The sequence below is a fragment of the Thunnus maccoyii genome, chromosome 6, assembly GCF_910596095.1.
Source record: "Thunnus maccoyii chromosome 6, fThuMac1.1, whole genome shotgun sequence".
In the NCBI taxonomy this organism is placed as follows: domain Eukaryota; kingdom Metazoa; phylum Chordata; class Actinopteri; order Scombriformes; family Scombridae; genus Thunnus; species Thunnus maccoyii.
The window spans coordinates 10,129,265-10,152,400 of NC_056538.1; the positions used below are offsets into that span (position 1 = coordinate 10,129,265).

General features: G+C 39.8%; 1 protein-coding gene and 1 long non-coding RNA gene across 3 annotated transcripts; one reads left to right on the plus strand and one right to left on the minus strand.

The window, feature by feature from the left end:
- The first annotated feature begins 1,277 nt into the window (after nt 1-1,277).
- On the plus strand, nt 1,278-23,074 carry b3gat1a (beta-1,3-glucuronyltransferase 1 (glucuronosyltransferase P) a). 2 transcript variants are annotated; one of them, XM_042413559.1, is made up of 7 exons: nt 1,278-1,362; nt 6,458-6,600; nt 8,718-8,789; nt 8,894-9,405; nt 16,082-16,378; nt 18,433-18,546; nt 18,838-23,074. In XM_042413559.1, the coding sequence occupies exons 2-6, from the start codon at nt 6,489-6,491 to the stop codon at nt 18,517-18,519; spliced, it is 1,080 nt and encodes a 359-aa protein (XP_042269493.1). In that variant the 5' UTR covers nt 1,278-1,362; nt 6,458-6,488; the 3' UTR covers nt 18,520-18,546; nt 18,838-23,074. The 2 variants fall into 2 exon arrangements, with proteins under 2 accessions (XP_042269493.1, XP_042269494.1); XM_042413560.1 differs by lacking the exon at nt 8,718-8,789.
- On the minus strand, nt 10,170-16,048 carry LOC121898470. Its single transcript, XR_006096468.1, has 5 exons — nt 15,518-16,048; nt 15,374-15,416; nt 14,200-14,309; nt 11,386-11,585; nt 10,170-10,896 (listed from the first exon to the last, which is right to left on the minus strand). It is a non-coding gene; the product is annotated as an uncharacterized LOC121898470 (long non-coding RNA).
- Nucleotides 23,075-23,136: the final 62 nt, after the last annotated feature.

Consider the following 23,136-nt stretch of genomic DNA (forward strand, 5'->3'; position numbering starts at 1 on the left):
AACACTGTCATCGTGAGCTTGCATGCATGACAGTACCTGGCAGGGATTGTAAAGTGTTTCTATCACTGCTGTTTAGTTGTTTTTTGTCACTACAGTACTTGTCGCTGTCATAAAAAGCAAATACTGCAGAAGGCTGCACTAACCCATGAAGACAATTTCTAGTGTTTATCTTTTATTCCTTTTTGCACACAGCTGATGTCAACCCTCAGATGTGTGATCCCTCAGTTAAAGAAATTGGACAAGTCAGGCAAACCTAAAAATATATTGTTTTGAAATTTTGTGCACATCAAACACAAACACCTCCTACTGCACCGCTAGGTCACAGGTAATTTGCTTTTTATAGAACAGTATGCTTCAGTAAATGGATTCTGGGACTCCTGCTGTTCATTCCCCAAAAAATCTACATAGTTGCAGCTTATATGATTTTTTAGCACAAAGCCACTAAAAATATAGTCTTCAGCCACCCGGTTTTGGAGCTGATGCAGCATGCAGACATCACTGGCTGAGTGAAGCATAAGCCCCCATAGAAGCAGCGTTCCCTCAGATGTATTTGAATAAGACATGATGCCAGTTTATTTTTGTAACATCCCCCACCCCAGACTGTTGGCAAGCAATGGAGTTGTGACTAAACCTCTTCCAGTTTCCACATTAGATGTAAAAAAAAAAAATAAAGGAAAAATACAGAATGTGTCTCTGCAGTTTCGATTGGAGTCAATGAGCTACAAGCACATATCAATAAATGCAGAATTTTACACATGAGCAGAAACACAGCATTGTAAAGCACAGCAGCGGTACACCACGAGGGAGGGATTCCTCCGGTGAACCTGAGTGATGTGCATCCAAATTAGAGATCATTACATTACACTGGCATGCTTTTCCTCAGCAGCATTTTCAGCCCCGGCTCTTTGATGTTAAATGATGAATAGACGTCACACAGCCACACTGCACATGAAGGTGTACATAGCCAAGAATCTCCGTAAGGCATTTGACTCTGAGAACCAGTCCAAACTGCTATGTTTAAACCTGGCTGACTGTCCTTGAATGTCCCATGCTGGTGTGAGTGAGAGAAGCAGGGTAAGGGGGGGGGGAGGTGGCACATGAAGGTACACGCTGTGAAAACACAAAGAAAGAAGCACTCACAATCTGTCATCACCGAATCGTATTCACAGAAATATCTTTATCTTCCAGGTCTGGACTAGGAGTTGCATGTCTGTGTGAGTAAACACGGCAGAGGAAGTGGGAAAGGAGATGGTCGGCTGACGTGTCATGAAGGATGTCACCGCTACGTAGCTCGTCCAGAATGCAGTGTGGCCTTCCCAGCTGCGCATCATCAGTGGTGCCATGATCCAGTTATAACTGTGGGTGAGCATCCAGAGTCTTTTTTCATTCTCATGACTGTATCAACCATAACTAAATCACCTTACTGTATTCTTGTAGTTACTTAAGAGGCAGAGTAATTTAACACATCAAAGTCAGTTTACTGGTCATAACGGATACTACTCAGCCTGTGAGAACAGTAAAACTCCGTGGCTCTGGTGGAGCCCCCTGATGACATCATAGTAATGTCATCCGGGTTATGTCATCACTATTGAAAGAAGAAAACGCCTGTGTTATAAACTGGAGGTGTGGAGTGAAAATCATAGGCGTTTACCCAGCAGGGAGGGTCAAAAAGAGGCTGCAATAAGGTTGAATTATGATCTTGACTCATATTAGGGATTAAAAGTCCATTCTTTTTAGCCATGCTAGCAGTATTTCTGTAGGGATGGTAATGTTGGTCTGTCGGTCAGTGTGGTTTTGAGTGAACACGTCCTCATTCACGTCCTCTTCAAGATGAATTGTAATCACTTTGGTGATTACTACTTTTCTCTCTTAACTTTTCTTCTAACGCTGTCAGATAAAAAATGTCTGTGTCCAATACTTGGTTTATGATCAAATACTTGTAAAACGAATGACATTTCCATCCACCTCAACTGTACTTTGTGTTTAGTGCCAATTAGCAAATGTTAACATGCTAACATGCTAAACTAAGATGGAGAACAGGGTAAATATTATAGGCTACAGTACTTACTTGTCATCAGCATGTTAACATCGTCACTGAGAGCATGTGAGCATACTTACGTTCCCATTTAACTCAAAGCACCACTATGCCTGAGTATATTCGTGCCACTGGCATTTCTGTAGACTGCCATCTTCAACCAAAATCTATGAAAGGCAGTCTGTATTTGCAGCATGTATGCCCCCTCTTGAAAGTGTTTTTTTGGGTAACTAGATAATTTGTCAGGTGATTTACGCAGTGAGTTTAGTAGACAAGTAGGGCCCAAGAGTCCAAATATTAGATCTTTTAACATGATATAATGATATAACTCTGGGCATTTCTTCATTAAAAGTTATCATTTTACAGCTATCATGCTAACAGAGATACATAACTGATTTACAGTACTACAGGCATATTTGCAAGGTTGAGAAATCAGTTTCACTTAAAATTTAAGTTAATGATGGGTAGATGTTTAGCATTGGTGGGGGGTTGTGCTGCCTGAATGCCTACCAGATTATATGGTGATCTACTGAAAAGAGGCAGTTTTCCCCTCCGATATGATTAGAGCTTTAAATAGAGTAGACATGGATTTTTTCATATTGTATACTGTAAAAATTATTTGCATTTCCAGTGTCTGTAAGCATGTATAAATGTTTACATGGTCAAACCTTCATCTTTAATAAAGTACTGTACACTGAATAATGAATATTCATGTGGTGGAAGATGTGAGGATGTGTATACTATTGTTCCATCCACTCAAAAACATGCATCCACTGGGCTTGCCAGTGAAATTCCCATGCCATTCATTCAAGAACTGGGGATGTGGGTAACGTCACTTTCAGTACAATATATCAAGCTTCTATATAAGCATGGAGAGCCCTGCACAACAATGTTTTCCACAGAGGACTTTACTGTAAATCACCTCTCCACTGAGGTAGAAAAAAACACAGCTTTAAAACTGCAGGGCCAATTTCTTTATCTGCAGAAAGCACTTATATGGTGTGGGGTTTGTGTCAGAACTCACTGAGGACTTTCTCACCTGATGGCTTGAGCATTAATGGTATCTTTAATGGTGCATTTACAGAGCTCAATAAACATAATTGGCATGTACAATTATGTTAAGCCTCAATATGCTGCCACCTTCCTCAGCAAGTCGAGCAGGATCACTGTGAGAAATGCGACGACTTGTTCCCTCATGTGTAGAGCTGAAATGAATACACCAAACACCTGTGCTCACATTATGTCTGTTTTTCTCCTTTGTTTAATTGAGCAGATCAGCTAATAATGACATTTTACCAGTTAGGGCACGGCATGATGCCAGAAGCCTATTAAGGAGGAGGGGAGACAAACCCTGGAAGAGCCAGGGAGGTCTGTCATCCTTGAATTCAATGTAAATGAGCTATGTGGCGATTAAATACACAGAGCGGACTTGATAATAATAAGGTCTGAAATGCACAGACAAATGCAATTTAGTACAAAGCAACTACATCAAATTCTACATTTGTGATCCATGTATAATATTCAGTTTTTGTTGAGACTTTGTTAAAAAGGTGCTAATTAAACTCAATAGTCATTTTTGACCCACCTGTATTTCAGTACTATAATCATACACACAGAAGTGATGGCTACTATAGGCTGCATAATGTTTTTTGGAGATTATTCACTGAGCACGCACCTGTGCACTCTAATGCAATCAAACAACAGCTCTGCCATGAATTCTACTTTTATGAAGCTTATTCTACTTTATGTTTATTATTTAGATCACAAATGTCCTTTTTACCGCAAGTCCTCAAAGGTCCAATCTTCAAATTTTTATTTGACCACATGAATTTGATCATAATATAATATACTTGAAATAATAGACTTGTCTGGTTCCAATCCTCTGCTTTTGATTTTGTGGGGCAATCCTTTTGATTACATTTGAATCATGGATTGTACCTTTAAAGGAGGAGGTGGTAACGGTTGCTAGTAAGTTGATAATAACAGTGCAGAAAAGGGGCACTGCAAATGTTTTATTAAGTAGGAGATGCATTTAGTGTATTCATTATGTTTGTTTGTCCTAAAAAACAGAATGCATTAAAACTTTGGCCATTTGCAAAGATTTTCTGTTTTTAAATTAAATTGTTACATAGCATGATGAAATGAACTAACATTTGTTTGTAGATGCTACTTCAAGTAATGCCTTTCATGCTGATTAGATTTTTTAAAAGGATACAAAGTTGAACCAAATGATCTGGACTCAGAGGGAAGGGCATATTTGCCAAACTCAGCTCAGCCCGCAGTCTGGTGACATTGCTTCCTGCCATTTGGCCAGAGAATAGTTTCAGCACTGGGCATGAAGTCATCGGCCTGGCAGAGAGCACAAGCTCCTGCTCCATGGCCTCCTCCAGTGGCTTTGACCCTCCTTTAGTTGGCTGTATGCGGTGCACAGACTAGATGCAATGACATATGTCAAGTCGATGGACTCTATTCATTTTCTATGGAGAGCAGCAGGTTTTCATTCCCTAGGATGGTGATGGAATGTTCTGTGGCAACCCTCCCCTACTCTGCCAATGTGGAAGTGCCTTAAATCTGCATTCTTTCTAATGGCCAGTGGTTGCAAAAAGAAGTCCGATTGTATGGTCTATGAGAAAATGACCCTACTTCTCACTTAATATATTACCCTAGTAAACACTTTCCTAATGAGTTTCTGGTCTCAATCGCTAGTTTCAAGTCTACTTCGATACAGCATGATGTTCATTTTGTAAATTATGGTCCCATTTAAAGTAAAATAGACGTTAAAGCAGCATATGCTTTAGGGCGTGGCTAACTTGTGATTGACAAGTCACTACCATGGCAACAACGTTGATTACGTGACGTAACCATGGTGTAACCCCTGATTCACAGAGTAAAGGTGGAGCTGCCGCTATTTCACAGTGTGTTTTCAGTACATGAAAGTTAATTGTAACATTTTGGTCACTTAAAAAAGTCTTATTCAGTGTTTGGTTGTACTGTAAGACCCTCAAAGGAGTCAGCTGGTCAGTTTTTCTGTAGGTTTTAGGCCTGTTTTTCGCTAGCGAAAATTAGCATTAGCATTAGAATTATCGTAGTTAACCATAGACTGTAAATGCACCATGCTAACCAAACTAGCAGCTAGTGCTAGAGTCACTTCTGGCCCCAAAAATCAAAGAAGGCAACGGTCAAATCCAAGATGGCGACGGTCAAATCGCTAAACTCAAGACTTCAAAACGGCAGTCCACAAACCAGTGGGTGACATCACGGTGACTACGTCCATATTTCTTTACAGTCTATGCTCATGTCTAAACGTAACCAACAAAAGCAATGAGTACTAGCCAATCAGAGGCAGAGTAGGGCAGGTCTTCGCAGAAAACATTCCATCACCATCATAGGAAATGAAAATCTGCAAGGAAGAGATGCAGCCGCGCAGTGCATGATGGATATGGTGCGGCGAGTTGACGGACAATTAGTCATATCTGTATTTGCATAAACACGACTTGACCTCAACTTTATGAAAATGAGTCCATCCAGTGCAATGCACCCAGCCCACAAAACTGTCAAATTAGGCAGTGCTGATAAAATATGAATCAAGATTCTGTTACTGTATTGCCTATTACTCATATTTATTTTACATATTTTAGTGTGCTGTTTATCTGCAATATAAGAAAGTTTTTGACCAGGCCGCCCTTTTTTCCTGCTTGAAAATGGACAAGCCAAAACCAAGCACCGCCCACCTCGCAGTACATCTATCCAATCAACTGCAGTGTTTCCGTGGTAAGCTACGTCATTTCTTTGGAGAGAAAAAAGCAGTCCATCATGATCATGGAGGAAACAGTACCGCCCACCAGCCGGAGCGTTTAGTAGTCCGGTGCGTCCAGATGTATCCTCACCAGAGGCAGTCTGCACACCGCATTAGTCTCAGTCTGTTTACAATCTATTTTTCTTTTAACTTCTTTCACAGTTTTCTGCAAGGGTGGAACAGCATTCACTTGCTCCATAAACTAATTTTTATGGCTGTGGCACCGCTGCCTCTGCTGCAGAATATTTTATTTTGTTTTAACTAACAGCACTGAGTAAGCCATTATTCAACTTCTGTGTCACCATAGTTCTTTTTTCTTTCTTCCCTCAATAACATTTTGGTCTTAATGAATATGGGTGTCCTCCAGTGTCTAATATGGCGTTTCTGAGGGAGTTAATAATAATTAAGGTCCTGTAAATGTGCTTCCCATTTCCAAGTAATTGAGATTCAGCAACATATGTGTGCGCCTCTGAATGTTTAATGCATCTGGTGCCAAATTAATTTTCTCAATGTTTCTACAAACACAGATGTTACAGGGATGTCACCAAAACTCTTTCAAGCTCCTCAAACTGATTCGGCCTGAAATCCTGTCCTGCAATCCTAAGCTTTTTGATTTTTTTCTTCAGGTAATGCCGAGCCAAATAACCAATCCTGGAGATGCCGAAGAGAAGGGATATTCTTGCCATCGTGTTGATCGTGTTACCCTGGACTCTGCTCATCACTGTTTGGCACCAAAGCGCTATAGCTCCACTCCTCGCCATTCGCAAGGGTACGCATTGCACTGCACTGCACTTCACAGGCAATATCAAAGCTGAAGTAGGTCCTCGAACCTAACACTACACTTCAGGTTTAGACAACAAGTTGTTCATTTAGAGGTACTCACTGTCCATGACCACTAGCTTCATCAGAGCTCTATAACACTTGTCCAGTCATTGTAAACCTCATCAGTGTGGACTGTTTGTGTGCATGATGAAGACTTAGAAGTTACTGTAGCTCATTCAGATATATTCCACTGCATATACACTCTCATACATTTAGGAGATACTTTTATTATTCTGTCATATAGAATTGATTGTTTAGCTGTGTCTAATATGCATTCTTTTGTCTTATGTTAATAGCTTCCCCAGTACTGAATTTCACAGCATTCACGGCTTATCCATTCACATGCTTTGGCCCATCAATTCAATTTTCTTCTTGGTGTGACGCTCAACCACACACAGCATGCAGTATACAGCAGCATGTTTATCAGCTGTTTTATCCATTTAGGTTTAAACTATTCCCCAATTTCATTTTGCTGCAAATCAATTTCAGAGTTTGTTTGATCAGCAATTTAATATAATCAATGTGTCTGCCCAATTAGCTTCATGGAGCATCTTCTGTCTATGTGTTACATCACTTTTGCGCACCAGTCTAAGTCATTAATACACACTCATGAACCTCCCAATCAACCCCCCCGAGACCTCAAACCAACAATGTAAAATGTCAAGTATGTTGTGGAGTAAACAAACTCAAATTAGAGTGACAGCAAATCAATAATACTTGTTGTCCTCTGCTTATGATGTCACAAATTTACATACAGGTGTTAATGAACAAAACAGGTTTACACATGACCCAAAACAGTCTGGAGTCAAAAAAATGAACAAATAGTTATACACAATTTGCAGTTGATCTTAACACTTAAGATAGTGTCTGATTAATTGGCAATCAGTGAAAAGTACTTTTCTCACCAAATTACATTTTATATTAAAGGTGTCTACCATTAGATGCAAAGTAATTTTCTAATTTCTTATGTGAAAAAGTGAAGACACAACGAAGTATTAAAAAAATCAAAAATATTTTCCCCCTGTGCTATCTGACCCAGCTCTACCCACAGGCTTCCTTTTGTATGCTCTTAAAAGAGGAGCTAGAGGATTTTGGCAGGGTGCTCGCTGGCAGCCTCTGTTGAACATCTGGCCATCAGCAGATTGTGTTAATCTATGTGCTGCAGAAAAATCCTCTTTATGCTTGAGAGGCGAATGGCACCCGAGCTGAACAGTGACAAAGATTGCCTTTAGCTGTGGCACAATGAAAAGAAATTAACAACCTTAATGATTCTATAATCATATTCTATCCATCATGGCCAAACTGTTGGGGCCACAGTACACCGCTGGAGTCAACTCAATATGTGTCAGCTGACTGATTCACCACTGTTTTACATGCAAGTCTTGAGTACAGTAAGTGGTCACAATTTTTCATTCAGATTCATTCAAAAGGAGCCTTAGCTTCTTACACAGGGAAATAAACAAAACAGAAGGAATGTGTTGTGCAGGATAACATTTACTACAGGGCCACAGGTGCTGGGATCTTGTGCAGTGAATGTCAAATGGCCAACATGACTGCAAAGGTTGACTAACAAAAGAAACTCACTTGACCTGATAACTGAAAGTAAGGTCCAACCATACCTCTTTGCTATTTGATTACTACAGCTATCAAACTGCAAGACGCAGCTCACAGTAATCACAGTAATTCTATGTTTAGGCATGTCTGGGGCAAAATACCTTTAAACATGGCTGCTATTTCTTTGAACACAAGGAGTTACTCATGTCAGCAAAATACATGACTATGTTTACTGTAATTTGAAAGTGACACACCAAGCCTGAGATATTGAGGGGGGCGGGCAGAAGATGAGGGCGCCGTACCGTATGTGTTGGAGATTGAGCATGAAAAATGGCATGTGAACTGAATCCACATACCCACATTTTTCTTTCTTTATAAAAAGAACCCCAATGGCAATGCTCGGGGAATAGCCTAGAAATAAGCCTCATCTCTCCCTTTCCTCCTCTTGCGCTGTCTCTCTGTCCATCAGCTGTGTTATCCTCTCACGGTGCCTGCTTTCACTTTTTGCAGCCTGTCACCACCTAGTAAAAGAGATCTTTATCATTCCAGAGAGGCTTGCAGTCCGCCACCACCGGCTCTCAGGTACACTTTACCCCATTGGGTTTAAGTCACCTGAGGCAAACATACAGAGGGCAGCCCAAGGTTGCACTAATGCCTTACATGTCTTCTTAACCCCAAATCTGCAGATGATGGTGTCGAGGGCAAGAGGGAGGCAGGTGGCCAGGCGCAGGACTCCAAGGAATACTGTGCCTCAGATAAGGACATTGTGGAGGTGGTGAGGACTGAGTATGTGTATACGCGGCCTCCACCCTGGTCCGATGTGCTGCCTACCATCCACATCATCACCCCCACATACAGCCGTCCGGTACAGAAGGCGGAGCTCACACGGCTGGCTAATACCTTCCTCCATGTTCCCAACCTGCACTGGATCCTGGTGGAGGACTCTCAAAGGAGAACGCCTCTTGTAACGCGGCTCCTCCGAGAAACAGGGCTCAACTACACCCACCTCAATGTCGAGACGCCCAGGAACTATAAGCTGCGGGGTGATACCCGGGATCCCAGAATTCCCAGGGGGACCATGCAGAGGAATCTGGCCCTGCGGTGGCTGAGGGAGACCTTCAACGCTAACAGCAGCCAAGCTGGAATTGTCTACTTTGCTGATGACGACAACACATACAGCCTGGAGCTGTTTGAGGAGGTTAGTTAACAACATGACTCCTGCTTTCCTCATCAACATCACTTAAGTGCATTAAACAAACACACACAGTGCACACATATGTGGTTCAGTTCATCACATGTAAATATGTCACTGTTGCTCTGATTTACAAACAACTGCATAAGGGCTCCTAACTGAAAATGTTCATCGCCCTGAATGACATTGTATGATAGAAAGTGCTTATTTATTTATTCAACTTTGACAATCAAAGGCACTATCATTAAAATATGGCTATTTAATAACATCTGGTTGCAGATGTATTTAAATAAAACATTGGCACAATGTGCTTTTCTCTTTTTAAGGAAAATGTATGTTGAGATTTCACTTGATTGAGCAAAGGGTGACTCTGGTGAGGTGGTGCCACACCACTCCAGCTAGGAGAACATGCTAAAAATACACATCTTTCATCTATATAAGGTATTTTAGTTGTGTGTAAACTGACAGATAGCATGACAAGATACAATTAGAGTGATGTTTTATCTCAAGAATGTGTTCTGTATCTCAAGACAGCATTCTGGTGTGTGCATGTTTTGCTATGTTACATAAAAAGAAAGTACTAGCTTGCATGTACATGTAGCTGATTGGCTAATTTGTAGTTTTCTTTAAGGATATGTTCACTATTTTTCAAATCTGTCTTAAAACAATAGCGAGGTATCCATATGAACATTGAAGGAGGAGGTTCATTCCTAATCATTCCTCCTGTTCATAATCAATATGTTTAAATTAACTGTGGATCAAATGACTATTATTATGTAGAACGGGTCGTTTTGTGACAAACCCATAGAGAATTATCATTCACCCAGCCAAGCACCAAACAGCAGACAGACAAAGTTGGCAACTAGCTGGTGAACATCATGGATCATTTAGCAGCTTATTTTCCCCCTGAAGTTGGTAAAGAACAAAAGCAGAGCTACAGAAGAAGGAGAGTGAATATTGGACATTCGCCCGATGGGCAGAGACACGACTCTAAATAAATGATAACGTTGCTCTTGTTGGATGTGTATATGGCAAATGTTTGCTAAGAAGTTCGCTATGCCAACTTTTTAAGGTAAAAGACGTTAGTGTTGTTCTCACAACTTGTTTCTGCTGCCCCAAGGTGGCCAAAAAACTCTGTATCTTACATTAAAACATTCTTGTGAATTCCACTGTAACTACAGATTCTTACCATCTCTAACCTTAATATAACTAATTTCAAGTTTAGACATAAACCTAACTATCTAAAGGCTTATACTTAAATGTAACTTAATTTAATTGTCTTCCTAAACCATACCTTCCTGTTTGGTGAGCTATCACACCACTACTGCCCATATTCAACAAATAGCCTATGGTGTCAACTGCGCATTTTTCAGACTCAGAACCACTTTCCACCTTCCAAATGCTGCATCACCGATGTCCACTTCAGTTTTAGAAAAGCAAACCACGTGCGCAGTGGATGGTGAGTGATTCAGGGGGCCTGGGAGAGTGAACCATTCCCTGCAAAAAACACAGAGGCGGATGGTTCTGCCTGCTTAGAAAGCTTAAAAGCTCGGCTAACAGAGGAGTGATTGTCATCGATCAGGAAAGCCACAAATCAGCAAACCCACAGTGATATATTAGCATCAATTTGTGAAAATATGTCTGACTGCACTTTTAAATAGGCTGTAGGAAAAGGTAAGGTGGACAAAATAATATATTGTGTCTCTGAATTTTTATTGTAAGATATTAACAAGCAAATGCAACCTGAATTCAATATTAAGTGTGTATTAGAAACATATTACAACAGCAGTATATTATACCACTCTGCCCAGCCATGTACTGTATTGTAAGCATCTGTGTTGTGTTACTGAACAATAAATTCTCAGTTACTTGAAGCATTTTTTTAGCTCTTAACAAGCATAGTCAGGGATCCGGAGCTAGTGGAGAGAAGTTTGGGCATGTAATCAGTACATCTCAGGCCATCCATCTTGACATCAGTTGAATTACCTGAGCGGACACGGTCTAGGTCCTCTGAGTATTAGCCTCAAATCTTGTTAGTAGTGCAGACGGGGTCCGTAGTAAATGGAGCGCTGGGTATTGACGGGGCCTGTCATTACCTTTCTCTGGGAATCAGGCGAAGTGCTCCGTCTCCCTCAGAGGCCCTCCATCACCTCCAACAGGCCTATTTATGGGCCAGAGTAACGGCCCTGAGGGGGAGAGAGAGAGCGAGGCAAGAGACAGACAGAAAAAGAGTGAGAGAAAAAGACAACGCGACAGCCAGATAGACAGAAAGCTGAGAGTTGACTGCAACTACTACCTATATAGTTTGCTGACACCATTATAAAAACTCAATAGTTTGCTGACACCACAGCAAATATTCAGTTTCTCCACAGCTTGAAAACAAATAGGCGCAGAAGTAACTCCTCCAGTGTGGAGACGAGGTTGAAAGAGTGATGTGTGCTGCTCCATGCACTTAAAATAGGTCAATTGTTTTCTCCTGGTTAATCCAAAATGAAGTATTCTTAGACTTTAAGCTATATAATTAATTTCTTCCAGTCTCGCAATAAATGAAAATCTAACTAAGAAAATATCAGTCAATATAAATAGTGCTAATTATGTGCAAACAAACTGTGGACATCAAAGCAAATATAATAGTAATAAAGGAAAATAGTCAAAACCACCAATAAACGCTCACTATTGTTAAATAACTAAAATCAGGTAAGATGTTTTTTGTAGGTCATTACCTACAAAAAAAATCATTAACAGTCAATTTGTTATGCTACAAAATTACAAAAATAAAAGTATTCTACTGTAGTTTTCATACAAGATGAACAGAAAGTAGCTTAAAAATAACTTTAAATACTGTACATGCATAGATGGTTGTACGGTAACATGTTTAAGCTGAACCTAATTAATTTAGCAGGAAGTCTAAAGTGATCCTTCCATATAATAATGATAATTAATAGGTTTTAGGTTAACAGCTTTTGACACTGCATACAGGTTGTGAAAGCTCTTGACTAAGAACATCACCAATTTGCGCTGCCACTAGCATGTAGAATCAGGAGCAGCTTCACAGACAGGAAACACTGCGATGATTCAGTGTATCTATAAAACAATCTGTTCCAGTTGAGTTGTGACCTTTTACCATTATTAGCATGTAAACCTATATCTAAAAAGATATAAATGCACATTATTCATGTTTCAGCTTTTCAAGTCATATTTCAACCAATTAATGTTTCGCCTAAAAGACGATGAAGAAAAAGGTCAAAGTTAAACACTCAAATCTGCAATATTCAGAAATGAATGTAACAAGCCTAAAATTAGGTGCCATTCAAGAGACTACATTATTAACTGCGAAACGCACTTCTTCCACTTCTGCGACAGCGGCAGTGATGCACAGAGCAGCAGCAGTTCACCTGACAGTATACTTCAGATCATGTAACACAAGTCTGCAGAGGGGAAAATAACATACTGACTTGAATCATCAATCTTGTAATTGCACTTATATCCCATCTGCTGCCGGAGATGCTGAAGTAACACTGCTATTGTATTCATACCCACAATATGAACACAGTCTCAGCCTCTTTCCAGCAGTTACCATCACTGACTTATATATGTTGTCTTTTATTAAATGCACACTTTTTTTAGGTCATGTCTTAATGAAAATCAAAAAAGGTTATGAAAAATTCATTTTCCTCAGTTAAAGTACATCCCTGGAAAGAACTGCATGAATTATTGAGGCTTGATAAAAATGTTTGTTTGCTTCCCGAACCAAAGTTATTTACTGTTTGGTGCTATTTTTTAACCAACCCTACATTAACTTAGTGTACTAATTGATATTAAAACTATATATATATATATATATATATATATATATAGTGTAAAAGAAAACTGAATCACATGTTATCATTTGATGTATTTCTTCAATATATCATACGTGTTTCAGACAGTGTTTAAGTTCAGTTTAGTGTTAGTTAGTGTTTCACACATGTTCTAAATTCCTCTGTGCTGTATCTATTCTAAACTTAGTTCTTTGCTGTGTAAGATGAGGCAGTTGTGTGTTTAACAGTTAAGTCTATTCTGTTATACCCTTACCTGAGCCAGTGATAAGATAAACTGTAGTTATGTAGATGTTTATGTGTAAAACTGATAAGCTTTAGAGGATAGTGTGGTTTGTCCTTAATTTAATATAGTAGTGATGTTATGATGTCATAGATGTCATATATGGTCGTGAAGAAAGACTGTTCCTAGGTTATCTGAACTTTTGACTTGTGTTTCTATCTGATGGTTGGTTGCTGACCTGTAAGGTTAGTAAACAGATGTCATAAATTCTGTACAAGTAGTATTTAAGGGACTGGTTAAGTGCCAACCTTTCAGACAAAGAAAAGATAGCTAGGTGGTATGTATCTTTGTCTCCAGAACTATGATGCATTATACTTCTGATTGTATTATTTGATTACATTATTTCATAACCTGACAATGCTCTCTTGTGTGTTTATTGAGTGATCAGCAATTTCCCATTACAATAGCTTATATAATACCCTGCCATTCTTTATGTTCAAAAGACACTTAATTTGTAATTTAGATCAACAACTGGCTGTTTGCAATGTAAACTGTGATATCCATCAGCTTTATTTAGCTTATTATGAGCTGTATAAATACATTTTAATTGAGACAATTTAAATAATTAATTGGAAGTTAAGTCAGGATCCTAAAACCTAAACAACTGCAGCACTTTTCTGATTGGACAGAATCTTCTGATGGTTGTAGTGGGTGACAATTCAATTTTGTTTCATCTTCTCTGCATCCTGATTAATGTACCTGGTTGCTTGTCTTCTTTCCGCTTTCACAATTTGGGGATTTCTTTTCTTTCTATTTTTACTCTGACTTTTCTGAGACACAGCCACTTCGTCTCTGTAGGTTTCTCACTACTGTAAATGAAGCAAGAAACAGCTTAAATGCACACATACTGTAGTCATGCAAACATATTACAGTAAAAGGGAACAAGAAAAACACATAATATTTGCCAGAGTGGGGCAAGAAAATCTTGGTTGCGTTTTCATTTGCTTGGCTGCCAGCAGAAGAGAGATTTGTGCTGTTTTACTCTGGCTGATATCCCCACCAGAGGCAGCAGGCGGAACACTCATTTTCACATTTTCAGTATAGATGGGAAAGTGACAAGCTTCTCTTGACATTGCCTGCAGAAAGCCTGATTTGTGCTTTCTTTTGATTTAAGGCGTACATACAGTATATCTATGAGGAAAGCTGGCAGGATGGGTTAGTAGCTGGATTCAGATGTGACCTGGCAACAGCTGAGACAACCTTGGGCAATGTACTTAGTGGCGCTCCTCAGCATCCAACAGCAGTTTAGTGAAGTATAGCCAGATATAAATATGGGAAACAGTATGAGAGTAAAGCAGGACATTGACAAAATGACATGTAGTTAGAAAAAGAATGCGATGAGAGATGGTTTTGGCCATAAAATATACATGTGACCCTGTGTTTAAAATTATAGTAGCACAATCACAAGGATGCATGCATGAAAGCACACATTCTCTCTTCCACCATTAACACCCAGAGCTCATTAAGACAGAACATCCTGTCAAATCTTATCTGGGTGCTTGGCACTGTCGTTTTCCCTAAAGCTCAAATCCATGGATTCCCATAAGCCTCCAGCACGCTTCATGCTGTTCAAACTCTGCTGCTCTCTGATCCCCCGAACTGACCACAGAGCAGCCTGTGAGATCACACGCCGATCCAACGCAGCAGCTCATATGCAAAGGGCATGTGATTTTCAGAAATATTTGAAAATGAAAAAATATACACATGCAAACACACTTGCATATAGAAATTTTCTGTGTATATGCAAGCATTCTTCTAGATACCGTACATGCAGATTCATTTTAAATAGAGCTTCCATAAGATAGTACCAGCATCATTATTTCTGCTGCATTGAGTTTCTAAACCTTCCTCTTCCCTCATTATAAAAACTTACCTTTTATGACTGCAGCAGCTCTTGCTAGAATGGAAAAGACTCACTGAGAGGCAGACAAAGAAAAGGGCGGCGAGATCGTTTGATGCTGGAAGATTAAAGGACAAAATAAATAAAAAAATTTTTTTAAAAAGGATAGTGCTCTACCTTAAAGAATCTCCTCAGCCAACCGGTGACTAACACCACTTGTTCTAATGGGCAGGCTCCTTCAAACTCTCACGGCACTGTCTGTATTAACTCCCATTAAAGATGGTTGTGGCACCCCATTAGCCAAATGGTTAATGCACCACATGACTGCAACGTCCCTGGTTCGATTCCAGCCAGGGACCTTTGTTGCATGTCATACTCATCTCTCTCTCCCCTTGTTTCCTGTCAGCCTCTTCACTGCTATATATATAAAGGCAAACATGCCAAAAAAAAGAAGATGGTTGTGGCTAATTATCTCATTGTAAGGCAGCTGTTGAACAATGTGTGTGTGATCTGCCTTCATCTAACAATGTGTCAGTGGCACATGGCACAATGGCTCGGTCAATATTCACCATCTTTCAAAATGAATAATAGCAGCAGCTTTAAAAGCCTCCGTCCGTGCGCCGCTGTAGCGCTGGCAGCCGATGCTCTAATACTGTGTCTCACTGTCATGTACGCTTTTCTCAGATGACTAATTCTCTGTCTTCCCTCTTCCATTTCTCTTCTCGACTGTCCTCTCGCTAGATGAGATCGACTCGGAAAGTTTCGGTATGGCCTGTGGCCTTTGTGGGTGGCTTGCGGTACGAGTCCCCCAAGGTCAATGCGGCTGGGAAGGTTTATGGCTGGAAGACGGTGTTCGACCCCCATCGGCCCTTTGCCATCGACATGGCCGGCTTTGCCATCAACCTGAGGCTCATCCTCTTCAAGCCACAGGCATATTTTAAGCTTCGCGGGGTGAAGGGAGGGTACCAGGAGAGTAGTTTGCTCCGGGAACTTGTCACACTCAACGACCTGGAGCCTAAAGCAGCCAATTGCACTAAGGTAATTCCCCCCTTTTTTAACTTTTACTTCTCATAAGCTGCTTAACTTGAGCTTTTAGTAGTTAAGGGATTTGCTAAACTGTTTATGATAGTAAAAACTGCAGATGAGGGAATTTAAGCTGCTGCAACACACCAATACTATGACCTGCAGTGAAAGAAACTTAAAAAGGTGGTTGGTTTGGTATTTTGTTAAATGTAACTTCAACAGATATTCAGCTTCAGAGTTGAAATCAGGCCCCTTAACTGAATGTCACCTTAGCAACAGAGAGAATTATCTTTTCATGTTATATAATAGAAAGTTGTATAACTTTATGCTACCAACACCATAATAAGCACATTGTCTTGATGATGTAAGGTGCTATTCATTCACAAAAACACAAATGAAGATGTGAGAAACTGTATCTCTGCATATAACAAATAAATTAATAAAGTGGGAGAAAGTACTTCCAATGGAATGAGGCCATGAATCTTTCTGAGGATCCAATGGCATCGACACCACAAAACTTTCATTATGATAAGAGTTTGTTGTTTGGTAGCAGCAAACTTTCTTTGATCAATAATCAGGAACAGGGAGTGTCAGTTTTTGATGCCTCAAACTTACTCTGAGCTGACAAAAATAAAAATAATAATCGACACATCCATGAGGCAACCAGTTTGCACTTCTTCATCCTCCTTCGCCTTCCAAGTCCAGTGTTCCTGTTCAACACGTACTACGAGAAAGTGCTTGTTTCTTGGCAGAAATCCCATGAAAACATGAGCATTTTCTAATGATCAGAATGTAAATGAGTGTAAATTTATTGCTGAAAAGTTGGATATCATTGATTATATTTCTTTCTCTGTCCACGTGCACTTCTGCCCACACACACACACACACACACATGTGGTTGAATGAGAGGCTTGAGGGTTAAGCAGCAGCAACACTCTTGTCCGTGCCCACTTCACCATTCCTGCTTACGGCCCTTGGTCTGGGTCACTTCACTAAGCCTCTCTCTGGTCAAAGAGGAGTCAGCCAGAGGGCTTTAGCTTGCCATTATCTACACCGCAATCACCCCTAGACACACACGCACAGAAACACACACACACACAAAAAGTGAGACACAGAGAGGGTAAAGGATGGGAGGAGAGAGAGAGATACTTTTAGCCAGCTTTTTCTCCTGCTCTCCCCCAGCCATTCAGAGGGGTAAATGAAAAGAGGGGATTCAGGGAACGGCTGAGAGAGCGGAATTGGAGTTGGGGGAATGGGGAGGTAGGGACGTCACACTGATTACAGATGAGCGCAGGGACAGACAGAAGGGGTGGGAGAGAAACAGGAAGAAAAAATGGAAAGTCGTGCATGGGCATCTCTCTTCCTCATAATCTACCACTTCAGATGCGAGCGTGACTATTAACCTCCCCCTACACCTGAGCAAAGAGGGAGTGGGCTCCTGGCACATCTCAAACACGCCCTATGCATAATTCATGGCCAGCGCCGTGGTGAGATGAAAGGAAGGAGGGTTCCAACACAGAGACGACCAGGGAAAATGAGCTTCACACTTTTTTTTTTTCTCCCCTTTTCCCCTTGCCATCCTTTTCCTGGATGTTTGTCCGGTCTCTGGGGCCAAATCAACCCAGTCTGAAGGCTTGATAGCACAATAGCATACCCGGGAAAAACGTGCTGTTTTATGTGCAAAGAACTATGGTGCTACCGCCAAGACAAAAGCTCATACATACCATGTCTAAACATTTTTAGTTGAAGGTAGCCATTATCCTATGGTCAGAAGAGGGCTTTACACAGGCAAAACTGCGAGAGCTGTATCATATTTGTAAGATAACACATTCCTGTGATCCCACTTCAGTCCCATCTAATGTAGGGTTCATGCTCAAGTAGCTCTTTACACATAGACAGGCCCTGTGGTGGTCTCTGTACTGTTTGAGCTATAACTGGAATTGAATGTTTTGAAGAACATGAAGCAGAGTGGGGGCTGAAAGGGAGAGCAGACTCTGAATGAGTGCATTAAGAGAACAGCATGTTACTAATGTTGCTGTTGTTTGTTCCTGTGCATTTTTTCTCACCAGATCCTTGTTTGGCACACAAGAACGGAGAAACCTGTCCTTGTAAACGAGGGGAAAAAGGGATTCACAGACCCCAACGTGGAAATTTGACCATTGCCTCCTCACCCCCAGACCACAGTAAGTAACAATGTTAAAGAAACATCAGAAATACCCTCCATTACTGAGCCGAACTCTCTTTTCACCCTCAACAAATTTCCTTCCTGAATGAAAAGGATTTAGTAGAGGAACTGAAAATGTGATGATCATTTTCGCCTAGTCTCAGCTAGTTAGACCAGGTGTTGTACATTTCTTTTTTAATATGCTTTCTGTTAAGGTGCAATTACGGCAGCTGTGAAATAAACAGGTTCAATTAGCTTAAATGAAGCATTAGCGCTCCTTCTCAGCATATCTTAATCCTTTCTATTGCAGGTGGTTGGCCTTGGACCTGCAGAGGGAAAAACGGCGGAGTCTCTTGATAAGTGCAACCAGCGCTCATGTCTTAATCATCAGAAAAAAAGAAGGGGGGCCTTTGAAGGGGGATTTAATCCTCTTGACTGAATCTGATATTTTTAAAATATGGACTGAAACAGTACAAATGTATCATATTAAAGCACAGATTAGTAAGACGTGGCGGTTATTCGTCACATCGGCAATTTGAGTGCAGAGGAGACGACATGAAGGATGCCTCACAGGGTCGGTTTGTGTGGACATGACCTGTACCTTCATGGTACAGTGGCCCGCTGGGGACAACCTATCAAAAGAGACAGCACAATATGAAAAGCAAACAGCCAGCGGACTCAACCAAACAAGTTTGAGCAGGTTAAAGAATATCCTTCACCTCAGAAACGGTACACGGTACAAGAGAGAAATTCCTCTAGGATTTAAGGACACGAACTTCATCATCAGCCTGGAGGAAAACATGATTACAAGGACAAATATGTCTCATGTATTTTACCTTGAACAAACAAACATGGCAAGGGAAGGAATGTTCTTTTGATAACTATGAAATGTTTGCTTTAATTTAATTTAATTGGTTTGGGTGTTTTACAAGCACTTGACTTGCTAGTTCAATACTACTGACTCTTACCCACATTTACTCTTGGGTTATCATTGTTCATTTTATAGTGTCATTATAACTCATGCATTTAAGCCAGCCCGTACACTTGAAGAGACTGCTGTTCCGAGACGTATCACTTGTTGCGCTAGGGAGCTGAAACGTACAGTACATGTAAACATAAAAATCCTAACACTACTTCTTCTTAGCACTTAAAAATACACAAATCATGTTCCTTTATGGCAACATGTGTAAATAGTAATTCAACATGAGAACAATCAGAAGGATTAATGACAAATTTTTGACAAAAAGCATTGTAATTACTGTATTTATATGTTAAAAAAAAGTCTCTTCTCTCTCCTCCCTGGTTAATTCATCACAATGACACACAACGAGGCACAGATTCACTCTAGGTTCAACACATGGAAAGAATAATAGCACATCACCAGTTTAATTTGGTAATAGAAGTTCCAGTTTGTGACACATTCATAACACCTGGACAAGAAAGTCAAATTAGCTATATGGCACATTCACAGTTGCTGACCCCCCCACCCCCCAATCCCACTGTGAGTGTCACTTTTGAAGTCATTTTAGTAAGTTGATATTTCCCCTTGTCTATGCACGTTCATATATGTACACAAGCCAACGGTTAACAAGGGTCAGCTGTGTGCAAGTATATAAAAGAGTAGGATGAAATGGTATCAAGAGTATCATGTCAGATGCAATAGATAAATCCCAAGAATTTGGTTTTACGAGGCTTGTCGATCCCTCTCCTCTTACTATGATGTGAAGGAGACAGAAATTCCCCAACACATCTGTTGACTTTCAACACAACTCTCCATCGAACAGCTGGTGTAAGTTTGGATTAATATATTAAAATAATTTATGCATGGCCCCAAATATTTGGTTTTTTATAAAAACTATAGCTGCCACTTACGAAATGGGATAATACTGTACATGCTACTCTGAAGTGACAGCAGGCTAAAGAAAAGCACAACAAAAATAAAAAGTCAATCTTATTTTTGCTAATAATTTGGTAGTTTATATCAACACATCTTCAGGATTGTGGACTGTTGGTATCTCGTGTTTTCTTTTTGTGTTAGTATCCATCCACTGTACATTAACTGGATCATAGAAGGGAGTAACTACACCTCCGACGATAGACATCAGTAGCTACGACGCTGTACGGCTGAACACTGTAACAAAGTTATTCTACACCTCTTATAATAGATTCTCTCCCCCTACTTGATTACTTGATAAATCATCCATCTAGTGCAATACACAGTGGTGGTTCTTATCTAACATTGCCCAGCAGAAGTAGCCCCCCTCCCGTCAACACACACACACATACACACACACACACACACACACACCTGCAGCACGAAAACTTACAAAGATGTTACAGCCTATCTGGCTCATCACCTGGAGAAACCGTGTTATTACATATTTCGCTTGGAATATGATAAGATACAGGTCTTTCAATTTGTTCTATTCTTCAACTTGTCTCCCATTATTTATTAAAAATCAAATTTAATATATTTATTTATGTATTTATTTCAACTGTGGATGTGCAATTGAATTATAGCACTGTTTGCCCTTAAATATGTACTTTACAGCTGCTCTCTACAACAGCATGCCCACATACAGTACATTATACATGGATTATCATAAAATCAAAAATAGGTTATCAATACCAACAGGCAGACATATATCTTCTTCTTTATGGCACTGCTGTTGATCTAAGTTCTGCTTGAGTGGTCGTTATCAGCTTTTCATATGAATTAATGATTAAATCCACCTGAAATTAATTTAGCGCTATAATAAATTAATACTTGTAATCCAAAACAGGAAAAATGCCAGTGTAAGAATTAAATTGAACACTATCCTTTAAAAATGGCATAAATGGATTTCATTTTATGCTAATAGGATTTCCTGAAATTGATTATGTGAGTACATTATTTGCTTTTCAAATGAAACTCAATTCCTGCTCTCATCTGCTAAATGTTGCTCTTGTCAAGATGCAGGCAAACTAAAAAAAAACAGACCGAAACAGATCCGCATGTGGTTGGATTGGTTAAATAAGATTCTGTGATGTGACTCTCTGGTGTGTCCTGACGCAGCATCACACAAAAGTTCAAAGGGCCTCACCTTGAAAGTGATGTTTGTCTGACATGAGATTTGATTTTTTTCTGACTCCAACAAAGTGACGTATCAAGCAATATCTAATGCTCATAAAGAATTAGTCTTATAGAACCTACCTACCTATACATCAACTATAGCAGTACAGGTTATTCAGTATTTAAAGTCAGTTAATGAGCATTACCCTCTGAGGGCTTCTGTAAGGCACAATACACTTGACACACAAGTCCTCCCTTTTCCTCATCTTCACCATCATCTTCCAGCCTCATGTGAATCACATTTTATGCATGTGACTCTTAAGGTTGTTTATTTGCCACAGCAATTCTGTCTCAGAGAAAGATGTTAGTTTAATCAAGAGAAATAAACAACTGAGAAGAACCTCACCTGCTCCTGAGTTTTGTGTTCAATGGACGTATCTACACAGTGTTTCTGACACATTTGACCTGCAGGATACATAAGCAGCAGCAGAGTGCCTTGCTAAATGGCACATTGATGAAAGCTTCATTATATAAAAGGTAAGGGATATTTCACAGTGAGTTCTGCAAAATGCATTTAATAAGATGACACTCAGTGAGTAAGAATATGAGTAAGAATGTTTCGTCTTAAGTCATATATAAATTGGTTGCTAGCTGTGACATAACTTTCAAAAATAACAGTTTGGGGAGCCAAACGATATCTTAAACCCACGTGCCAATCCTTGGTTAATGTAGATATGACTTTATTTTATTCAAATATGCACACACGGAGGAATAAGTGTGTTTAAAATGAGTGATATATTCAAATATGCTAACGTAACCAAAACCTGAACTGTCATTTAAATCTTCACAATTTACATAATTATAACAGCATTTCATCAAGTTTCAGGTCAGTTGCGTCAGTATTCCACTATGTTTTTTTACTCTTTAATCTAAATAGGTCATATGTTAAAGAGCTAACATTACTTTTCTCCAGTTGTTCAGTTAGCTAAACAGCAGTTACACCAGGTCAGACTTGTCAACCATATTCCACAAATTGTTTTACTCTTTAATCTTAACAGGTCATATATTAGCAAAACTAACGTTACTTTTGGTCAGGTTGTTTAATTAGCTATGTAGCAGTTACACCAGGCAATTAGCCATTGTAGTTCAATATTTAGTAGCAACTGATCTCTATGTAAGAGCAATTTGTTTGGTTATAACTAGGATAAGTTTGAACTTCTGAACAGTTGGTGCAACTGGCTCCAGGATTTCAACACCACGGGAAACCTGATTACCCAACATTTTTAGGTTGCCTATCTATTATCTATTAGCTTGTACAATGTAATTTACCTAAATGAAGCCACTGCTTCACTGTGGCATTCAACTTTAAAGACAATAATTGTGATGATATTCAGGCTGGTTAGCACCAGGCGGAACAGATGAGTTTTCAGAAGGAGTTTTCAAAAAAAAAAAAAAAAAAAGATCTTCAAACACAGCTTGTGATCTTGACTTCTCTGCAGGAGCTCACAGCATATCATAAGAAGGTAAATTTGAAAAAACGAACAGTGTTGTATCAAA